Source organism: Geotrypetes seraphini, chromosome 5 (assembly GCF_902459505.1).
Source record: "Geotrypetes seraphini chromosome 5, aGeoSer1.1, whole genome shotgun sequence".
In the NCBI taxonomy this organism is placed as follows: domain Eukaryota; kingdom Metazoa; phylum Chordata; class Amphibia; order Gymnophiona; family Dermophiidae; genus Geotrypetes; species Geotrypetes seraphini.
Window position 1 is genome coordinate 262,876,321 of NC_047088.1, and position 22,104 is coordinate 262,898,424.

The 22,104-nt window shown below is 43.6% G+C and overlaps 1 protein-coding gene across 5 annotated transcripts in view; it reads left to right on the forward strand.

The window, feature by feature from the left end:
• The window catches only part of VIL1 (villin 1), an 86,200-nt gene that overhangs the window by 26,583 nt on the left and 37,513 nt on the right, over positions 1 to 22,104 (forward strand). For 4 of the 5 annotated variants that reach the window (XM_033945724.1, XM_033945725.1, XM_033945728.1 and 1 more), the window contains 9 exons: positions 1,146 to 1,240; positions 2,721 to 2,795; positions 4,911 to 5,107; positions 11,170 to 11,278; positions 13,578 to 13,688; positions 14,181 to 14,383; positions 14,912 to 14,990; positions 18,820 to 18,918; positions 20,654 to 20,807. In XM_033945724.1, the coding sequence (XP_033801615.1) occupies positions 1,166 to 1,240; positions 2,721 to 2,795; positions 4,911 to 5,107; positions 11,170 to 11,278; positions 13,578 to 13,688; positions 14,181 to 14,383; positions 14,912 to 14,990; positions 18,820 to 18,918; positions 20,654 to 20,807 (1,102 nt within the window). In that variant the 5' untranslated portion in view covers positions 1,146 to 1,165. The remainder of the gene's footprint in view (positions 1 to 1,145; positions 1,241 to 2,720; positions 2,796 to 4,910; positions 5,108 to 11,169; positions 11,279 to 13,577; positions 13,689 to 14,180; positions 14,384 to 14,911; positions 14,991 to 18,819; positions 18,919 to 20,653; positions 20,808 to 22,104) is intronic. The other variant, XM_033945729.1, reaches the window with a different exon arrangement.

Consider the following 22,104-nt stretch of genomic DNA (forward strand, 5'->3'; position numbering starts at 1 on the left):
GTACGAGTCTGTTGTGTGCAATTTTTTTTGGGTGCTCCAGTTAAACTATTCTTGAGTAGATCTAGTGGAATATAAATTTTGACAAATAAAACCTGAACTTTTTGACTGCTTTATTTCTCACTGTAATCTGTCTGTTTTCCTGTCCCTCTGATGTACCGACTGTTTCTATCCAGGATTGAGAACTGGACTTTAGGACGACCATTTAAAGAACAGTCACATCTCTCAAACTTTTTTAGCTCTGGCACACTAAATGCAGCAAATGTTTTTTGTGTCACATTATAATTGAAATGATAAATTTGCAAAACCAACAAAAAAAATTAAATTTGGGAGTTATTTATTTAAAGTTCTTTAAGCTACGTAAGGGTAATTGCAACAACGGTGGAACTAAAGTAGATAGAATAGAATTGCTAATCAATGCGATGGATGAGCTTGTTTTTGAGGGCAGATTAACTCAAAACGTGGCTCGATAGTCGACAAACAAACACGCATTTCATCATCTACCATCTGCAGTTTTTCTCTTTTTTTCCCAATTTAATTTGTCAGAGCTGAAAATCCAAGTTCAAAAATCTAAGAAGATCCAACTGTTGCATAAGAAAAAAAATTACGTGCTGATAGTTATCAAGGAATGATGCTTGTCTGGGCGGTTGTCTCCTTACGCATAGAGGCGCTTATAGCACTGACAGACTCCTGTGTACATGTCATCTGTTCTAGTGTATACTTATGAAGGGAATTTTAAAAAATAAAGTACATCTTATAAAAAACAGAGTAAATTTGGGATGACCTGGGAACTTTATATACAGCAATTATCAGTCAGGTCATGCAGGTTTGTAGTGAACTCATTACATTTGTAATCAGAAAGTGAAGCACTATTTATTAGTAATATTTGGAAATGGGATGGGGGGGTGGGAAGGGGGGAGGGAGTGTTGGGAGGTACTTTATCATGTTTGTATTGTGATGATAATTGATTGTTGATTTCTTTGAATTTATATATCTACAATGTATTAACTGAGTTGAGATGATATTCTTTGTAAGATTTTTGTTAAAACTCAATAAAAATGATTGAACATTAAAAAATAGAGTACATTTCTGGAATCTCTTTAGGGCTGCTCTAACGTTCCCATTGATTCTCATTTGCCTGTTTCCAGAGTCCTGAGATCTATTCAACATGACACAACTCAACTCCATAGTCACCAAAGCTCTCAATAAAACCACTCCAGGGATGCAGATCTGGAGAATAGAGGTAAGGAATTCACCAGTTCAAGGTGCTTCGATTTCTTGGATCAGAAAATGACGGGTTTACGCCAAATGGGTGGAGATTATTTGTGAAACTGCTTTGGCCGGCTGAAGCTCTCTCTGCACTGTTTCACGATTGAGAAGCTTTGACCCCAACTTTAAGATGAAAGTTTGATTCCTTAAGATCTAAACCAGCCAATGGAAAACCGCAGACTGTCATGTTGTTAAGTTTTGTTTCGTTTCTTAAAGAACTTGGTAAACCATTTTTCAACCTTTATTAGAGACCTAACAAAGTAGTTCATGATCACTTTTAAACCAGCTGATGTAAATGTTTGAAAGTACACGCATGAATTATATGATAATCTGTGCGTAGAAATGTGACCCCTCCCCTCCCTTCCTCCGCTTGCACTCTGTCCACCTGCAAAAGTGCGCACAGAGCCAAAAACCGCTCGTTTATATGCTGATGAGCCTAAGGGCTCCTTTTACTACGCCGCGTTAGGGCTTTGATGCGCAGAATAGCCTACGCTAGACCTTAATGCCAGCATTGAGCTGGCATTAGTCATAGAAGCGTAGCACGTGGTAATTTCCTGCGTGCGCTAAAAATGCTAGCGCACCTTAGTAAAAAGGAGCCCTAAGTGACCAGAATACCCTTTCTGGAAACGTCAATCGCTCCTCCTAAACTTACTTGCTCCACTTCATCACTGACGCTGAAACCGTGGATTGAAGACAAAGTTTTATTTTATTTTTCTTTCCAGCTTATGATTTATCTTTAATCTTATCTATTGTTTTGCCTTTTGTCTTTGTTTTGTTCTCTTTCTATCATTTAAATTTCTCCAGAATTCTACTGTTCAACGGCTCCCCCTTCTGCTTCTATTCCTTTCTCTCCTCTCTTCTACCTTCCAAAGTATTTAGATCAATGCTGTCTTGTTAAAATGTTTATTTTATTTTTATTTTTCCTCTAACTCTACTTTTCACTTCTCTATTACCCTCCAGGTACTTTAGTTAGATTGTGAGCCTTCGGGACAGTAAGGGAATTTTCCAAGTACCTTTCTTATTTCTAATCTTAATGTATATTTTCTGTAAACCGCTTAGAACCTAACGGATGTAGCGGTATATAAGAAATAAATTACATTACATTCATGTTTATGTTTATTAAGATTTTGATATTCCGCTCACCTAAGCGGTTTACAATGAGATTTTATTCTCATTCGTTCAATTTTGTATCAGAAGAGCCCGGAACGGGTTACAGAATAGGACACTCGTACATATACTTTTACACATGTTAATTTGTTTCATTAGTTCTAGAGATGTAATTGCATTTAGTTATTAATTCGAAAATCAAAATCTCATGTGCAGTCACATGTCACCTAAATCCAGGTGGCTCCTCATGGAATTAATGATCAAAGAAACTGAGTTGAATTTATAACCTTTAAGAGCTTTGAGATGGACCCCAGAAGTGAAAGGAATGTCTTGTTGGTGTTTTTCAGAGCATGGAAATGGTTCCTGTGCCTCAGAAGTCCTACGGTAACTTCTTCGAGGGAGACTGCTATGTGCTGTTAATGGTATGCACCAGATTACTTCCGCAGGGCTAAAGAACTGACAGAGCTGCCTCCTGCACCCTGTCATCCTTGCACATGGCACTCACAACTTGTGGTGGTCAGGGCACTGATAGTGGCCCACCAGGAGCTCCTGCAGTGTTTGCTGCTAAGGGTTAATATTTTGCCCTGCCAGGTAAGGCACCTAGCTTCAGTTGCTGCCTCAGGCTTCGTCTACTCAGGCAAGCTCAGGCTATAAGGGATGCACAATGGCCCGCAAAGGAAGGGAAGAGCCTAGGGCCGCTCCATACGATGCCATCTAGGATGACTCCAAGGGGACAAGCATATCACATCTGTCACAGTGAGATCCCAGCGGAGACTATGACAGGATGGTGGTGATCAAGGCAGTCTCTGCACTCACTTCTTCCTTTGCTGGGCCTGCGGCTGCCCCTGGTGACTCCCATTGCAGCTGGCAGATGTGGTTTTTAATGGCAGAACTGAGCACTTCCTCCTCTCTGGTGACGGCAGTTGTTTAATCATTGCAACTCCAGCGCCAGCTGGCTGCTGGAATGGGGGCTTGAGCTGGAAATCAAATGATGGGGTGCTAAGCTGGGACCATCACTGGGCACTTCCTGCCCTCCAGGAATAACTTATGGAAACCGCTTCCCTCGATGGTGAACCCAGGGTCTACCATCCAGTTGTTTGTTTATGGTATTTATAAATTGATTTAGAAAGGTTCTGCTTAGTAACTGTCAGAGTGCCTTTGTGATGTCACTGGCAATTGTCAAGAGTGCCTTTGTGATGTCACTGGCTACTATCAGACTGTCTTTGTGGTGTCATTGGCTATGGTGAAAGCTAAAGATTCTAGGATATCCCCAGAGACAGGCTTTTGCAGCACTTCACCCCAGCTCCAAAGAACATAGACGCATGTGATGTGTCCCGTAGGTTTATTTAACAGCCGCTGAAAGAATGGCCTTTGATGATTCTTGAACACAACACAGCTGCCCATTAGACAGAAAATTTCATTCTCATTCATTCAATTTTTCAGCCTGTTCTCTTAGAAGAGCCCAGAACAGTTTACAGGTTAACATACATCATTTCAGTTCAAGTTTACGATACTAGTTTTTCTCCTAACCTGACACATGCTATGGGTCTAATATTAATATACATAATATACAGTTTACCAGTTACAATTTGCCATAGTTCTCCTTATAGTACAAGGTTTTTAGTACAAGTTTTATCACACACAGTTAGTTTACAGGTTAGATTTGCCATAGCTACGGTGTAGGATTTTACAATACAAGTTTTCCGTACGTGACATATACTGGTTCTGGTATCAATATACATTTCTTTGTAATCCATCGGTCAAGGGCAGGGGTTTAAGTGAAAAGGTCTGTTTTTATTGCTTTCCTAAAGTTGAGGAGTCCTTCAAGGGATCTGATCTGATGTAGATTATTTATTTCACTTAGTAAAACAAGATAAGCGATCAAATCAAATTTTAATTAAAAAAAAATTTAAAACTTGATGTAATTGCATTTAGTTATCAATTCAAAAATCTAAATCTCATTTGCAGTTATTTTCACATAAAGAGATGAGTTTTCACAGCTTTCATTGGGGGCTGATTCCATAATTTAGACAAGAAGTGAGAGTAAAGTCATCTCCAGACACTTTCCATTTCTATCTCCAAAAGGTGCTGGAATGACATGAGAAGGGATGGAAAGATGCTTCAGCTCCGGACATAGGGGGTCACAGGTCAAAAGAAAACCCCACAGAGACCCAATATGGCCAGAGCGTCTTCCTCAGGTGTCAAATGCACCCATCTGGAGAAACAATATAGGAGGCAGCTTTGGGTTTTGCTGTGAGCTGAAGTTCTTGTTTTGACCGCAAGGCCCAAATTCTACTGGGTCCTTATAGTTAATGGTTTGTTTCTCCAGATTAACGCTTCACAATTAAGCTAAAACATGAGTAAATCCTAGTGTGAAGTAACACAGCCATCATTTCATATAAATGTAGAGAACAGTACAGTTTTAAGAATCTTGTGAGGAGGGAAGATAAGATCCTTGGGTTACCCTCAGGCCACTAGCGCAGGGAAATCCTGGTTCAGCAAATACAGCTTCAGGTTTTCTTATCGCTCAATTTCAGACACACAAAGCCTCAAACAGCTTCACCTATGACATCCACTACTGGATCGGGGCACGGTCAACACAGGATGAGCAGGGGGCTGCGGCCATCTTTACCATGCTGATGGACGAACACCTGGGGGGCCTGGCTGTGCAGCATCGGGAAGCCCAAGGCTTTGAGAGCGAGGTCTTCAGAGGTTACTTCAAGCAGGGCATCATGTAAGTATTATGTGGGAGAAGCAAACACATTCTTCAATCAGATGGCACGTCTGGCAGCTAAGGCAGACATAGGGGCCACCCTCAATATTGAGCAAATTGATTGACTGTGTCCAGGGATGGATCGTTTCCATTGGATTTAACATCCCCCAATCATTTTGAAAAGCTAGCTTCTATGAAGGCAGATGCTATGCTGCATGCCTGAATCCGTCCTTCTTTTTCTGGAGCCCTATGGTAACCCACCGCACCGTTTTTATAGCTCTTCTACGGACTGCCCCATTTGGAGGTATGGCCTTTAAACCTGGATGCAATGGGGGAGGGGTCATTTATAAAGCATGTTTTACACAAGGAAAATAGTACTTATAAAATTGCAGTTATGTGGCCTAGTGGTTAAAGCTACAGTCTCAGCCCTGAGGTTGTGGGTTCAAATCCTGCCCTGTTCCTTGTGACCCTGGGCAAGTCACTTAATCCCACCATTGCCCCAGGTACATTACATAGATTGTTAGCCCATCGGGACAGACAGGGAAAAATGCTTAAGTACCTGGATAAATTCATGTAAACCATTCTGAGCTCCCCTGGGAGAATGGGATAGAAAATTGAATGAATAAATAGATTCAAGAAATGATGCCCAATGGTAGGTGCCAGGATGATCAGTGCTGTTAACAACCCATAAAGAGAAATCTGTGGAGACCATCTTTTATAGAATACTAGCTTAGTGCACATTTTGAGGGATAATCTATAAATTGCGCTGAAACTTAGGTGCTGGTGGGCATCCTACCAGCGCCTAAGTTAATTGATAAACGCCATTTAAAATGGAGAAAAACGATAAAAATAAAGTGCCGACTTGTGCCTAAATAAAAGGCAGGGGAACTGCACCTACGTAGGTGCTTTACGCATGAGAGAAATTTGCATACCAAGGAGGCAGTGCACGCAGATCTCTCTCATGTGGATATCCTGAAAACCTGGCCTGCCTTTGGGCCTTATGGAGTGGAATTGAGTAGCTCTGCTCCATGTAGCCTGGCATCCTTTGCCTCTGGCCACTGTCTTATCCCATGGTTTCAGTATCTTGGATTCAGATTTGAAATATATTTTGTTCATCTTTTCCAAATCTGAAGTCAAGGTGAGTTGATGTAACAGTGGCGTACCAAGAGGGGGGCAGGGTGGGGGGCGGGGGGAGGTCCGCCCCGGGTGCAGCCTTAGGGGGGGGGTGCACAGCCGGCCAGGTCCGGAAAATTCTACCAGGCTGATCAGCCTGTCTCTCCCCGACGTCAATTCTGCTGTTGGAGAGGAAGTTCGGGCCAGCCAATCGCTGCCTAGCTGGGCAGAACTTCCTCTCCAATGGCAGAATTGATGTCGGGGAGAGGAATGCTGGTCAGCCTGACGCAGGGAAGGAGAGCTTGGGGCGGCAGCGGCTGTGGGGCATGTTACCCGATGGCGGTGACTTGGGGGGCTGTTCCCCAATGGCGGCTGCAATGGCTTGGGGGAGGGCAGGAAGAAAGAAAGAAAGAAAGAAAGGGGGCAGGCAGGGAGACAGAAGGAAAGAAGGGAAACAGAGAAAAAGAAAGGGGGCATGAAGAGAGAAAAAAAGAAAGGGAGGCAGGGAGAAAGAAAGGGCTGGGAGAGAGGAAGAAAAATTTGGGGGAGGGAATGAGGTCTGGAGGAGAGGAAGCATACAGGCTGAAAGAAGGGAAGAAAGATTGGATGCACAGTCAGAAGAAGAAAGTGCAACCAGAGACTCATGAAATCACCAGACAAGTAGGAAAAATGATTTTATTTTAAATTTAGTGATCAAAATGTGTCTGAATTTATATCTGCTGTCTATATTTTGTACTATGGCCCTCCTTTTACTAAACCACAATAGCGGTTTTTAGCGCAGGGAGCCTATGAGCGTCAAGAGCAGCCCTGGGCATTCAGCGCAACTCTCTGCGCTAAAAACTGCTATTGTGCTTTAGTAAAAAGGGAGGGGGGCATTTGTCTATTTTTTGTACGGTTGTTACTGAGGTGACAGTGCATAGAGTCATCTGCCTTGACCTCTTTGAAAAAACCCCAGAATAGGAATGATAATTAACATTTTCTCAGCGTACAGTGTGCTTTGTGTTTTTTTTTTTTTTTTATTGTTGATAGATCATTTTGACTTGGTCATTTTAAAAGTAGCTCGCAAGCCCAAAAAGTGTGGGCACCCCTGAGCTAGAGCGTTGAAGCTGCGTGTTTATGCCGTAAAGGTCATCTCTGACGCAACCGGAAGTTGCATCAGAGACGACCTTTACGGCAGCCATATGCAACTACAACGCTCCGGCTGCTGTAAGAAGGCAGTTTAGATATCGCTGGCCACAGGGCAGGGAGGTTTGTCGGACCGGGCCTGTTGTTCGGGCTGGGGGGGGGGCAGAAAGCACCATGAAGGTAAGGGGCAGGGAGGGAGAAAGGAAGAAAAGGTGGGGTGGAGAGGAAAACAGCGTAAAACAGAGGGGGGAGAAGGACTCTGAAAGCACATGGGGAAGATAGAGGGGGGAGAAGGGCGCTGAAAGCACATGGGGAAGACAGAGTGGGAAGAAGATGCTGAATGGAAATGGGGAAGAGAGAGTGGGGAGAAGACGCTGAAGGGAAATGGGGAAGAGAGAGTTGGGAGAAGACGCTGGCAGGGAAGAAGACAGAGATGCCAGACTATGGGAGGAGCAGAGGGAAGAAGATGGGTGCCAGACCAATTTGGAAGGAGGGAGAAAGGGAGAGGCACAGTAACAGAGCAAATGGAAGATGCAGAGAGAAGAGAGACAGTGGATGGAAAGAAGAGAGTAACAAGAAGATGAGGAAAGTAGCAACCAGAGAAGACAAAGGTAGAACAAAAATTTTCTATTTATTTATTGCTTTAGGAGACATGTGTCACTGTTTTTGTGGTGTTGCATTGTATGCAGAGTCCAGCTTCTTGCTGGTTCAATTTAACCTTTGTCTATGTATTTCTATTTTATCCCTCCCTTTTACAAAACTGTGGAGCATTTTTTAGCACCAGCCATGGTGGTAGCAGCTCTGATGCTCAGAATTCTATGAGCGTCAGAACTGTTACCACCATGGCTAAAATCCACACTACAGTTTTGTAAAAGGGTGAGGGGTTAGTTTGTGATGACATATTCCTTACTAGGCGAAGGTGTTTTCTTTGTTCTGTGTGTTCGAAAGACATGGTTTTCTGTTAGGATTGATGGTGTAGGATTGATCTGTACTAGTCTGGCTTATTTAGTTTTACAATGGGTGTATTGATGTTGTACTGCTCACTGCAGTATGAAAGATGCTGCCTTTTCCTAGGTACTCATGTGTGACATGAGGCTTGTTACTAAAAATCATGTTTTTCGAACAGATGGGGGGGGGTGCCAAAAAATGATTGGCCCCGGGTGTCACATATGCTAGGTATGTCACTGAGTTGTAATTCATATACATGAGTTACAGTAAAACCGTGGTTTGCAAGCATAATTCATTCCGGAAGCATGCTTGTAATCCAAAACACTTGTATATCAAAGCGAATTTCCCCATAGGAAATAATGGAAACTCAGACGATGCGTTACACAATCCAAAAACTTTAATATAAAACACTATACATACTTGTATTGCAAAACCTCGCTCGTTTAGAACAGTCACTTCACTCCCGCAGCATCAGAGAGAGAAGAACCATCAGCACAGTTGCAATGATGTGACGCATGTATACTGTATGTACTCGTATTGCAAGCCATTGCTTGTATATCAAGTTAAAATTTCATAAAATGTTTTGCTTGTTTTGCAATCCAAGGTTTTCCTGTTTTTCCCTGTCCAAATGGACTCACAGTCTAAGATCCTCATTTACTGATCTGCATTATGAAAATGAATGCTGTCTCCATTAGGCCGAATGGGTTCTGTTTGCTTAGCACATAACTTGCATTACCACACGTTGGTGAACATGTACCTGAGGATATGGAGGGTGAAGTGAAGTGCCCCAGGTCACATGGTGCTCCAGTGAGAGAATTCAGGTTCTCAACCTGCTACTTGAACCACTAGGCTATTAATTATTTATTTTGGTTCCTATCCCGTTGTCCCCAAAGAGCTCAGAACAGGTTACAGGTTAAACATACATAATTTCAGTACAAGTGTACGATACAAGTTTTTATCCTAACGTGATACCTACTATGGTCTAATATTAATATACTAGTCTTTAAGTCTGTAATGGGTGCTAGAGTGTCTATCTGTCTTTCTTTCTTTCTTTCTTTCTCTCTCCTTTTCCACTATCTGTCTCTCTCTCTCCTTGGCCACTGTATTTCTTTCTTTCTGCACTCAGGCCCAACAATTGTCCCTTTCTATTCCCTCCCTCCTTCCTATGTTCTTATTGCTCCCAGTGCCTCCTTCCTATGTCCTTAGTGCCTCCCGTGCCCCTTCCTATGTCCTTAGTGTCCCCAGTGCCTCATTCCATGTCCTTAGTGCCCCAGTGCCTCCTTCATATGTCCTTAGTGCCCCATCCTATGTCCTTAGTGCCCCCAGAGCCCCAATCCATGTCCTTAGTGCCCCAGTGCCTCCTTCCTATGTCCTTAGTGCCCCTTCCCATGTCCTTAGTGCCCCCAGTGCTCCTTCCTATGTCCCCCCTCACTGCCTTCCAGCCTTTGTCCCACCCCCTCCCCCGAATCTAGCCAACCTACCTCCCTCCCTCTTTGCCGCGCTAAAGCCAGCCTGCCTGCATGACTCCTTCCCTCCAGCGCCAAAAGCCGATGCCTGCCCCCCCTTTACCGGCCCCCGCAATTGCTACTGTATGGGTCAGCAGCTGCTTCCGACCGTCAAAACTAAGACCGCCACACGCTAGTGATAGGGGAAGCGTCGGAAAACGATCAGATGAAGGAACCCACTGCGCTTGTCCTACCCTGCTGTGGAAACATGCTGCACGCGTCGGAAACAGCCCCTTTTACACATGATATTCCCACTGCGCATGTCTAATAAGGCTTTCCAAACGTGCGCACGCGTTGCACACGCCACTTCCTTTAACATTCTGCCGACCACGGATCTACGGACCACGGAATACGCAGGTTGGAGTGTGCATGCGAGCTTAGGATTTTATTATTAGTGATAGTTTACTGGTTACACTTTTCCATAGGTATCCTTAAGGTGCAAGGTTTTCAGTACACGTTAGATCCTAATTTGACACACAGATTGTTTGCAGGTTAGATTTGCCATAGTTTTACAATAAACGTTTTCCTTACGTGACACATATTGGTTCTGGTACCAATACACATTCCTCCACTATCATGAGATCTTCAGATATGATCACCCTGGGGTCATAGGGTTTAACTCAGGACTCAACATGGTTGTCCAAAGTCCTACTTGCCTGAAACCGTGGATTGAAGACAAAGTTTTATTTTATTTTTCTTTCCTGCTTATGATTTATCTTTAATCTTATCTATTGTTTTGCCTTTTGTCTTTGTTTTGTTCTATTTCTATCATTTAAATTTCTCCAGAATTCTACTGTTCAACGGCTCCCCCTTCTGCTTCTATTCCTTTCTCTCCTCTCTTCTACCTTCCAAAGTATTTAGATCAATGCTGTCTTGTTAAAATGTTTATTTTATTTTTATTTTTCCTCTAACTCTACTTTTCACTTCTCTATTACCCTCCAGGTACTTTAGTTAGATTGTGAGCCTTCGGGACAGTAAGGGAATTTTTCAAGTACCTTTCTTATTTCTAATTTTAATGTATATTTTCTGTAAACCGCTTAGAACCTAACGGATGTAGCGGTATATAAGAAATAAATTACATTACATTACATTACATTTAGTAGAGGCCGGGAACTATTTGTTCCTTATTGCAAAGATCAAAGCGGACACTGTCTGCTGTAACCTAGAGGAAATGCCTTGGCCTGGGTCTGACTTAGAGGAGATTCAACGGTATCCATATGGCATCCTCTTTCATGCCGTTTTCTCATTATTGGTTTGTAAAAGAGTTAAAATGCAGTAACTGGGAAAAAGAAACCTCGTGTATTGTGAGAACATTCAGGTGTGAGGGTGAACTATTTTGCTTATGGTTCCGATTAGATGTTTTGAGTGTCCGGTGTTGATTGTATCTTGCAGTTACAAGCAGGGAGGTGTGGCATCTGGCATGAAACATGTGGAAACCAATACGTACAATGTGCAGCGGCTGCTCCACGTCAAGGGGAAGAAGAACGTGGTAGCTGGTGAGGTGCGTGGCTGTGTGTTGTACAGAGTCTCGGTCCAAGAAAATTTCTAGAATGTGAATGTAATCCAATTGGTTCCTTCTTCTCACTCTCATTATGGCTGTGTCCTCAGACATTGACCCTCCCAGATTAGGAATACGATTAGGGGCATAATCGAAAAATGAAAATGTCCAAAAAAAGACACGTCAGCACTTATCAAAACCAGTCCGTTGGGCATCCATAGTTCAAGGGGAGCATATTATGGATGTGCTACACTTGGACATCATGCGGGGATAATCAAACCTTTTGCAAAATATCCTGGACAGAATTTAGCTGTTCAGAGCTAGACTAGAGAGTTGCATTGGGACAGAAATCCCACCCATCCCCACCCGTCCCTGCCAGGATCCTCTCCATCCCCACCCGTCCCCTCCAGGATCCTCTCCGTCCCCACCCGTCCCCGCCAGGATCCTTTCCATCCCCACCCATCTCCGCAAGGAATTCCCTCCATCCCCACCCGTCCCCATAAAAAGCAGCAATTACTTCTGACAGGATCATCAATTCCACAGTTTCTTTTGCTGTTTTCCTTGTGGAATCTCTTTGGTGGAACCCTTTTTTTGTTTTCTGTTCAGGTAATTCACTTATAAACCCCCTCTTTTACTAAGGCTGACGTGTCCTTTATATTATATGGACGAACCCTGCTTCCAAAGCCTTCCATCCCCATGGGAGTCCCGTTGGCTAGAGGGGGGTCCCCGTGGGAGTCCCATGGGTTGGGGGGATTCCCGCAGGACCCCCGCGGGATTCCCGCAATCCCCATTCCCGTGCAGACTTCTAAGCTAGACCTGTTTTAAAAGCATCTAAATGCTACATAGGAACCCAAACTGACCAGATGACCACTCTATACATAAAGGTAATAACCCCTTCCACTCCCCAAAAATCTAAATGGAGTACATACCTGTCTCTAGAACAGCTGCACTTGGTATGGGAAAGCCTAGTAGAGCATCACACAGGTGGCTTAAGTAAACCGGTGGATGAGCTGGTGAACCATAGAGAGGAGGACCCAGGCCCATAAGCCACTCTAACCACTACATTTATGGTGTTAAGTAAGAGGCCACCAAAACTCCGTTATACTGCCATATGCCACCTGCAGCCATAAGGGCTATTGGGGTGGTAGACAGGTGGGTATAGTAGGTTTTGGAGGAGATTTGGAGGACTTAGCATAAAATATAAGGGGTATATGGTGAGATGTACTTCTGGTACCCTTTATGTGAAGTTCTCAGCAATGCCATCTATGGTGCCCCATTACTCTGTTGGCATGTCTATATGGTCAGTCCATTAGAATGGTGGCAACTCCCACATCTAAATAGTGCTGATTTGGACACTTCTAACTTAGACATTTTTGTGGTTGAAAATGATGAATAAAGTTAGATGTTCTGGTGGTCTAGACGTTTTGGCAACCGATATATCCAAGTAGGTGATTTTTTAAAATAAAAATTATGTGGATGTCCCATTCAAAAATGGACATTTCTGTGCTTCCAACTTTGGATATATAGTGGGAAACGTCCAAATTGGACGTCCTTTTCAAAAACGGCCCTCCACGAGACGTATGATGTAAAGGAGAGTCAACATGTTCCTTCTTCTCTCAGTCTCATTATGGCTGTGTCCTCAGATGGTGCCTTTCCCAGATTAGGAATACTATGAGATCTAAAATGTAAAGAAGGAGAGTCAACATTAAGGAAACGGGAAGGTAGCGAGAGAATTACTTCACTTTTCCACTAAAATGTGAATGAGTAATAAATCCAGAACTGAAGAACTAGCCCCTTGGCCAAAGAGAAGAGAACTGAGTTAAAGGAGACCAGTTACTGAATGAATTCTAACCTAACCCTAACCCTAACTCTACCTCCAACTCTACCCTACATGAAATCTAACTCTTTTCTAACCTTGTCTCCAACCCTAACCTTAAACTTAACTACTGTAACTAAACCTAGCCCAGTACTCTAACCCTAACTCTACTATAACCCCATTTCCAACCCTAAACCTAACTTTAAACTTAACTACTCTAACCCTAATCCTAAGCATAAACTTAACCCTACTTTACTCCATCTCCAACTCTAACTCTGACCCTAATCTTAAACATAAATTGTGTTAAGAGGAAGTTATCCAGCTTCAACAAGAGAGATCAGTGACTGAGTTCTCATGGGAGAATGAAGGGGATTCAGTGCTTAAACTGTTTATGATCTGTGAGTAATGGAAAGCAATTTTCTCTTACCATCCCTCAGATAGGTGAGAAATCTGCTCTAACCTACTTTTTTTTTTTTTCCACTCAAGGTGGAGATGAAATGGAACAGCTTCAACAAAGGTGACGTATTCCTGTTGGATCTGGGAAAACTGATTGCCCAGTGGAACGGACCAGAAAGCAACCACATGGAGAGGATCAAGGTACCTGCTAGGAGCCCTGGTTATTAGATTCAGCACCCATTCTGCAGTGAGAGCTCAGGACTTGGAGAACCCAAGCGGATGGGTTCTGAATTCTTAGCATTCTAATGTATAATATGGGCTGTGAGAACCTTCAAAATAGTGTGAGAGAGAAAGTAGAGAGGCTCTGAACGCTTTCCACACTGAGGTGTTCCCCTTGTATATTAGAGATGTTTCCCTAGTCCGTATAAATTTCCAAAGTGATATTTCTGCAATACTAGAAGAACTGAGAATGATTTCCTTTTACCGTACATCAATCAGATATGACTCTCACAATAACAAGGGTCTTATTTCTGTTGCCACCTTAGTCCTTATTCACCCATCTTGCTTTTGTGGCAGGCATATGGCCTATAGACTCCCATAACTGAAAGAATCAAAGGTCTGGCTGCTCCAGAACATGTGCACTGGTAGCTCTGTTTAATGGTGGCTCATTAACACACAGCCATATTTTTACAGGGAATGAATCTGGCAAAGGATATTCGAGATCGAGAGCGTGGTGGGCGTGCACAGATTGGTGTTGTTGATGGCGAGGATGAAGATGCCTCCCCTGAGCTGATGTCCATCCTAACCCGTGTTTTAGGAGCAAAAAAAGACATTAAGCCTACTATTAGTGATGATGTGGTGGATCAAGCCGTTAAGACTGGAGTCAAGCTCTTCCAGTGAGCTATTGGATATTGGGGGCTGGAATGAGGGTGCACGTTTGTAGAGTTGTCTATGAGGTTACATGGCTAAAGGTTCAACAGTTTTCTTAGAGGGAATGAGAGTGATTAGGAAGGTCAGTGAATGCTTATGAAAGGGTCACCATGGTCAAGGAAGAAGTTTCATGAGATAGAAAGGTTCTTGAAACGCCTAAGGAGGGGTCACCAAAGCCTGGGATAGTGGAGGAACTGTAGGTCATGAGAGATGTAGAGTAAAGATTTTGAATAGTCTTCTTCTGATCATTTACCTACCCAAACTTTAATGATATTTTAATATTGCTAACTGAGATATCTACTTTTATTTTGGTTTTATTCATTTAAGAGTGTGAAGGATAGTAGTTGCATGTCTGTACTTTTTTCAGGGCATGACAAGCTGATTTTATTGAGTATCATCAAAGATCATCTGAAGTCATTGAATTGTCTTTCTAAGGATATGGCATCTCATCTTTTCTTCTTCCTCTTATTTCCTCAACACCCATTTCTAAACAGCATCTCTGATGCCAATGGAAACCTGGTAGTCCAAGAAGTAGCAGTACGACCTTTGACCCAAGACTTGCTGAACCATGATGTAAGCTGCCTCTGAAAGGGATGGGAATTCAGGGAGAGGGGTTGTATACCTGAGACTTAGACTTTAACTAGAAACAAAAAGATGGAACTGAGGAGCATCTGTTGGGGGAAAGGGTTGGGATTTTGCCTCCATTGTATCTCTGGGTTTGTAGGTTCAGGTTCTAAAAAAACAAACAAAACCCAATCAGAATTAAAAGGCCACAGATACAATTTAGCAATACCAGACCAGTCTTCTAAAAACATATCTGTTCCTGAAATATTTAGGCAACTAACCTGTACAATCCTACTCCACAATAACTGATCTCTAGCGCTGTTAATAGCTAGCTTCTAACCTTGTTAATTCTAATTAATTTGTAACATTTTTTAACCATTGTAAACCGCATAGAACTTCACGGTCCTGGAATATATAAACTGTTATTATTATTATTATTATTATTATTATTAATAATAATAATGACCTGGAAGCATTTGGTGACCTCATTGATGGTGTGCTCCTATGGAAGGGATAAAGTTGGTAGAGATGGTTCCTATTCCTATAAGGGCACAGGACACTTATTTCTGATCAAGATAAATGCTGCACTATTGATGAACCTACAGCACAAAGGATATAACTTCCAAATAAAAATAGAGTTCCAGTGGTGCATCCACCAGCTCCTCATTGCTGGTTCCAAAAGACCTCTCCTGTGGTTCACTTTGCTACAGAGAAATTATTATCTTAACCAGAAGAAAATACTAAAATTGCTTCTAGAACATTCTATTTGTTCTTTTTTACTTCTGCCTAGAGGCAGAGGGACAGAACCAGAGCCATACCAAGACCTATATAATCAGTGCGGCCTCACAGTGCACAAATATGGAAGAATACAAAAATTCTCCCAACCTACCTTATCCTCCCATAGTTGTTGGTGAAGTGGGGGCACCAGTAGGCAAGTTGCATAAGGTGCAACTATAGGTTGATACAGTCCTAGAGGGAAACAACGAAGTCCCTTCCAGCCCCATCGTTCTCTTATCTCTGGCTCTATATAATATGCTTGGCTCTGAAGTGATACCCGCTGGCAAAGGGATGGGTTGCAAATGTTTGCATTAACATACATATACCCCACTGTGAGTACTCGGCAGAAGGAAATGGCACAGGAGCTGCAGGACAGTGCAGGTCTGCAGATCCACTGGCAGGGAACTGAGAGGCTGCATAGTTGAATCAGGTGGAGGAAGATGGGACAGGAACCTAAAGAGGGGGGGAGCAGTGATGTAACAAAAGGGGGAGGGGCAGTCTGTCCCAGATGCAGCCCATAAGGGGGTGCTATGAGGGTTGACACCATGGTCTAGGAACTTCTTTCCTGCAGCGTCAGCCTTCACAACTCGCTGCTCTGCCTGCGTTGGGTCTTCCTCTCTAAAGACCTGGCAGAGATGAAGGCTTGAAGACGGCAAGAGCAGCAAGTTGTTAGGGCTGTGCTGTCAACGGGGGGTGGGAGAGTGACATAGAAAGAGAGGGAGGGAGGCAAGGGGATGGAGAAAGAAATGCTGCACCTGATTGAGGGGAGGGAAAGGGAGAGAGAGAAGGAGGAGGACCAGAGAAGGAGAGAAGAGGAAAGAGAGATGCCAGACCATGGAGAAGGGAGGGAGAGAGAGAAAGGAAGGGAGGAAGGCAAAGAGATGCCAGACTATGCCAGGGCATGGGGGGAGGGAAAGAAAGGAGACAGAGATGCCAGATCATGGGGTTGAGTGGGAAGAAAAGGAAAAGAGAGAGATGCCAGAACATGGGAGAGGGGGTGGAGACAGAGAGAGAAAAATGGAAAGGGGGTAAAGCTGAAATGAATCATGTACAAAGGAGAGAAGGGCCACAGGACAGACAGTTTTTGGAAGGGGCATAGAAAGAGGAAAGATGCCATATGGAAGGGGGACAGGGCAGACAGTAGGTGGAAGGGGCAGAAAAAGATGGCAGACAGTGGATGGAGAGGGAAGAGAGATAGGGCAGATGCTGCATGAAAGGGAGAGAGAGGACAGATGCTGGATGGATAGAAGAGAATGAAGAGAATATGATTAAAGCAGAAGTGACAAAAGGTAGAAAATATTTTTTTTGTGGCTTTAAAATAAAGTAGTATTGTAGCTGTTATGTTTCCATTTTCCATTTTATTTCTATTTGATAATTTGTAGTGATGATTGTTGTCTGTGTTTTCAAATTTACATCTGCTATCTTTATATTTTGCACATGTGTCACTGTTTCTATGGCATATGCCTAGTAGTGCTATAGAAATCCTAAGTAATAGTCGTAGTGTTGCACTATATGCAGAGTCTGGCTTCTTGGCGATTCAGTTAAATTTTTGTCTACATATTTCTATTTTTAGTTTGTGAGTACTTATTACATACTGGGCGAGGGTGTATCTGTGTTCTATGTGTATGAAAAGGACATGGTTTTTTGTTAGCATTGATTGTGCAGGATCGATCTGTATTAATCTGCCTAAGAAAAGACAGTGTTTAAGATGCTGCCTTTTCCTAGGTGCACCTTTATTGTGTGACTGGTGGATTATTGCTAAAAATAATCTTTTTATATAGAAGAGGGGGGTGTTAAAATGATTGGTCCCAGGTGCTAAATATACTAGGTACACCACTGGAGGGGACAGCTGGGATCAGACTTAGGAGGGGGAGGGGACCTATGTGTAGAGTTATTAGATTTTTGTCCGGAGAAACCTGGACACATGGTCCTGCCCTGTTCTGCCCCTAGCCACGCCCATTCCACCTCCAGCCCCACCCCTTTCCATCTCTAGCCCACCCCATTCCACCTCTAGTCCTGTCCCCGAAAAGCCTTGTCTTAGTTTTTCCACCTGCAGGCTCAGAGGCTCTCCAGACGCGGCCAGGAGATCAGGGCTTCCCAAAACATGGACAAATTACAGGGTTTTGGAAAGTCCGTCTGGGCACCCAGGCAGTCCGCTAAAAAGAGGAAATTAGCAGAATTTCATGATTGTATGCAGCACAGGCCACAGGTTTCCCCTTATTATATTTTATCCCTCCTCCTTTTTACATGGAAATATCCCATCTTGAGGTGCATTTGAGCGATCATCAGTGTACATGTCAAGCCTACAGAGCTCAAGGTCTCTGTTTTGCTGGAGTCTCTGACGCTTTCAGTTTCAGTTAATCCATTAGGGCAGGGGTGTCAAAGTCCCTCCTCGAGGGCCGGAATCCAGTCGGGTTTTCTGGATTTCTCCAATGAATATGCATTGAAAGCAGTGCATGCAAATAGATCTCATGCAGATTCATTGGGGAAATCCTGAAAACCCGACTGGTTTCTGGCCCTCGAGGACCGACTTTGACACCTGTGCATTAGGGGAACATACTTTATACAAACTATCAAAGAGAAAAGAGTCATGACCAGATGTGTTACTATTGTGTGTTCCCCTTTTGGGAACACTCACATTGTTGGCTTTATATGGTATTGTATTATCTTGCAAAGTCAATAAAATACTTTGAACTAAAAAAAAAAAAGTGTTTGTATACTTTGCAGGATGACAAGGTAACAAATGCACACTGCTTTTCTTCCCTCACCTAGACATGCCAAAGTTAGAGCTACCCATGTAGAATTTTAGCAGCATTTGAGGTGGTAAATTTTCAGTCAAGCCCGTTTATTGCCTTTCAAAATGTTCCTTAATTGGAGTCTGTAGTTAGATCAACAAATCTCTGGCAAAGTTGTTGAGAGATCGCTAGTGGAGGTCAACGCTCTTGGAGGTTGTGTTGCTGGGAGATCCAAGGGACTGAGACTCTGCTTGAACAAATCTTTGCATCGTCTCCTTCATCTCTGTTGCTCACATGCTGTCCATATGTCTCTTTATGGTTCACAGGATTGCTACATTCTTGACCAGGGTGGACAGAAGATTTACGTATGGAAGGGGAAGAATTCAACCAAGGACGAGAGACTGCAAGCTATGGACAGAGCCCTGGTAAACAGGAGTGACTATGAGGCCTGTTCCTACTGAGGGAGGGGTGACTCTAGGATGCAAAGCTTCCGAGTTACGCAATTCCAAGGAGATTTTGGACTAGTCCTGGATTTCGGGCATTATGCCCCTAAAGCACTGATTTTAATGGGTAGAATCAAGGCTATAATTTATACTGCTTTGAGATGAAGATTCAAAATCAGGACTGGCCAAAAAGTCTCCATTCTGGAATTGAGTGACTTGGCAGCTCTAAGCGAGGGCTACTCTGAAATGATCTCTATTGGCCCTGGTAGAGGCTCAGGAATGGTACTGTTGATGCTGGAGATGTGTCTTGAATGATCTCTGCCGATGGTTAGGGGTCACTCTAAGATAAGAACATAAGAATAGCCTTACTGGGTCAGACCAAAGGTCCATCAAGCCCAGTAGGTGGCCAATCCAGGTCACTAGTACCTGGCCAAAACCCAAGGAGTAGCAACATTCCATACAGAATCTCAAAGAATAGCAAGATTCCAGAATCCCACAGAGTAACAAGATTCTAGAATCCTAAAGAGTAGCAACATTCCATACAGAATCTCAAAGAATAGCAAGATTCCGGAATCCCAGAGAGTAACAAGATTCTAGAATCCTAGAGAGTAACAAGATTCTAGAATCCTAGAGAGTAACAAGATTCTAGAATCCCAAAGAGTAGCAACATTCCATGCTACTGATCTAGGGCAAGCAGTGGCTTCCCCCGTGTCTTTCTCATTAACAGACTATGGACTTTTCCTCCAGAAATTTGTCAAAACCTTTCTTAAAACCATCCGCTATCTGCTCTTACCACAGCCTCTGGCAACGTGTTCCAGAGCTCAACTATTCTCTGAGTGAAACAATATTTCCTCCCTTTTTTATTAGACTAATATATAGATATAAAACAAAACCATAAAGGAAATAAGGTGATACTTCATTTTGAGCCAGATTCGGTAGACGGTACCTGAATTGGCAGGCGCCTTGAAAAAAGGCACCGGTCACGTATTAGTTACGCTTAGGCGCCATTTACAGAATCGCTTTTAACAGCGCCTATCACAAACTTAGGCGCAGGTCATGTGGGCCAGGGTTTTACTGACCTTTAATAGAATCGGGCAATTAATTATTTTTCCAATTCTGAGCTTGTTTGGGTAATTAATGTAGGCATTGATTTTGGCGCCTCTTCCAGAATTTTTAAGATTAGCTTTTGAAGGTAAATTTTCTTCCTCAGATCTGATCCTCTGATCCTTCGAAAGCTAATCATGAAATGCATTGTTACTCCAACAAAAAAGGCATCGCCTTATTTCCTTTGGTTTTGTTTTATTTCTATATATTACGTTAAAAAGTGGACGAACACAGCCGACACCCTATTTCATTATTAGAATAAGAAACTTGGGTCCCCTGTAAATGGTGGGGCTTCTCTTGGAGGTAACGTTTGTTGATGGTGGAGGTGATTCTGTGGTGAGCTGTTTTATTAAGAAGGCGACTTCAACTTTTGACCAGGAGAGTGAATTTGGGATAATCTTGCTTATGATGCAGCTGTTTCTTAGGAGATCCCTGGTGACAATAGCAGCTGCTCTGGCATAACAATGGTGACAGTGGAGGTGTCTCTGGAATGAAATTAGGGCTGCCCTGGCAAGAATAAACCAGGAAGTTGACATGAGAAAGACCCATTGTTTTTTTTATTTATCTGCTTCTTCATTCTAAATGTTGATTTCTTCCTATTCTGCCATCACAGAACTTTATTAAGGCTAAAAATTACTCCTCTTCCACCTATGTGGAGACAGAGAATGATGGGGCAGAGTCTGCCATGTTCAAACAGCTCTTCCAGAAATGGACGGTGAAGAATCAGTCGGTTGGCCTGGGCAAGACCCACACCGTTGGCAAAGTGGGTGAGTGATGGAGATAGAGGGGGTTCTGTACTGCCCTACTTCAAATATAGCCTACACTCGTGTCCAGCGTGTGGTGTGTCACGTTATATTTTCACTCTCCTACAGCTACAGACAGAATAAGAGACCACTTCTTCCACATCATCGGGAGCTTCAAAATATCACATACAGTGGCGTAGAGAAGGGGGTACCATAACTAAAGCGCGCCGACAAACCCGTGGTGACATTTGCATGCAGGATTCATGCACGCTGCCGCTTCTGCCGGTTTCAGGCCTTCAGGTTTGCCCTCAGTGGGGATGTTGGGGGGGAACCCCCAGTACACTTAGAAGTCCTGGCGCTCTCATTGAGCGGGGGGTTAGGGAGGAACCCCACCCCACACTGAAAAGACCCTGAAAACTCCCATAGAAAGGAGAATGGGACTTTTCAGTGTAGTGGTGGGGTTCCTCCCCCAGCGGGAGTGCCAGGACTTCTAAGTGTAGTGCAGCAGTGCGCATTAGTCCTGCACGCAAATGTCGCCACGGGATTGTTGGTGCGCCAATGTCCGGTGCATTTTTGACAAGTCACCAGAGAAAGAAGGAAGTTCCCGGGGTCGGTGGTACCCCCTGTACCCTCTTCTCTGCCCCCTCCCCCACTCCTTCCATGCCCCCCATGTCACACTCATGCCCTCTCTTCCCCCTTACCTCTTTAAACCTTTGCCAGCGCAAACAGCTTCTGGCTTTCCCTCTGACATCACTTCCTGGCCCCACGACCAGGAAGTGATTTCAAAGGGGATCCAGGCCAGCGCGAGCAGCAGGCCGGAGAAGTTGCTCACACTGGCGAAAATTTAAAGCGGTACAGGTGCCAGTGCTCCCACAGATACAGCGCCTGGGGCATTCTGCCCCCTCCCCTACTATGCCACTGAGCATATACCACAGCACTCACACGAACCTTTCCTTGCCCAAGTCCCTGATGGTAAAGCTGACACTGTAAATGCCTTCTCTCTCCAGTAATCACGGAAAGGGGAGTGGATGCCTGAATTGCCCTCCCTCGAGAGCCAAATGGTGACAGAATTTGAAAAAGCTTGGGACGAACACAGAGGATCAGAAAGTGAAGAACTAGGGCCGGAAACAGGCGGGAAGGGCTTTGGGAATTCCAGTCATTTGGGATCCACTTTCAAACCTTTTCTCTTTGACCCATAATCGTCCTTTTAAGGATGTCATCAGCCTTTTTTACCCTCCTTTTGGTTCTACCTATTTTTCTTCTTTTTCCTCCCCGGCTTCTTTGCTGTCTTTCGTTGTTTTGGGGTTTTTTTTTGCATCGT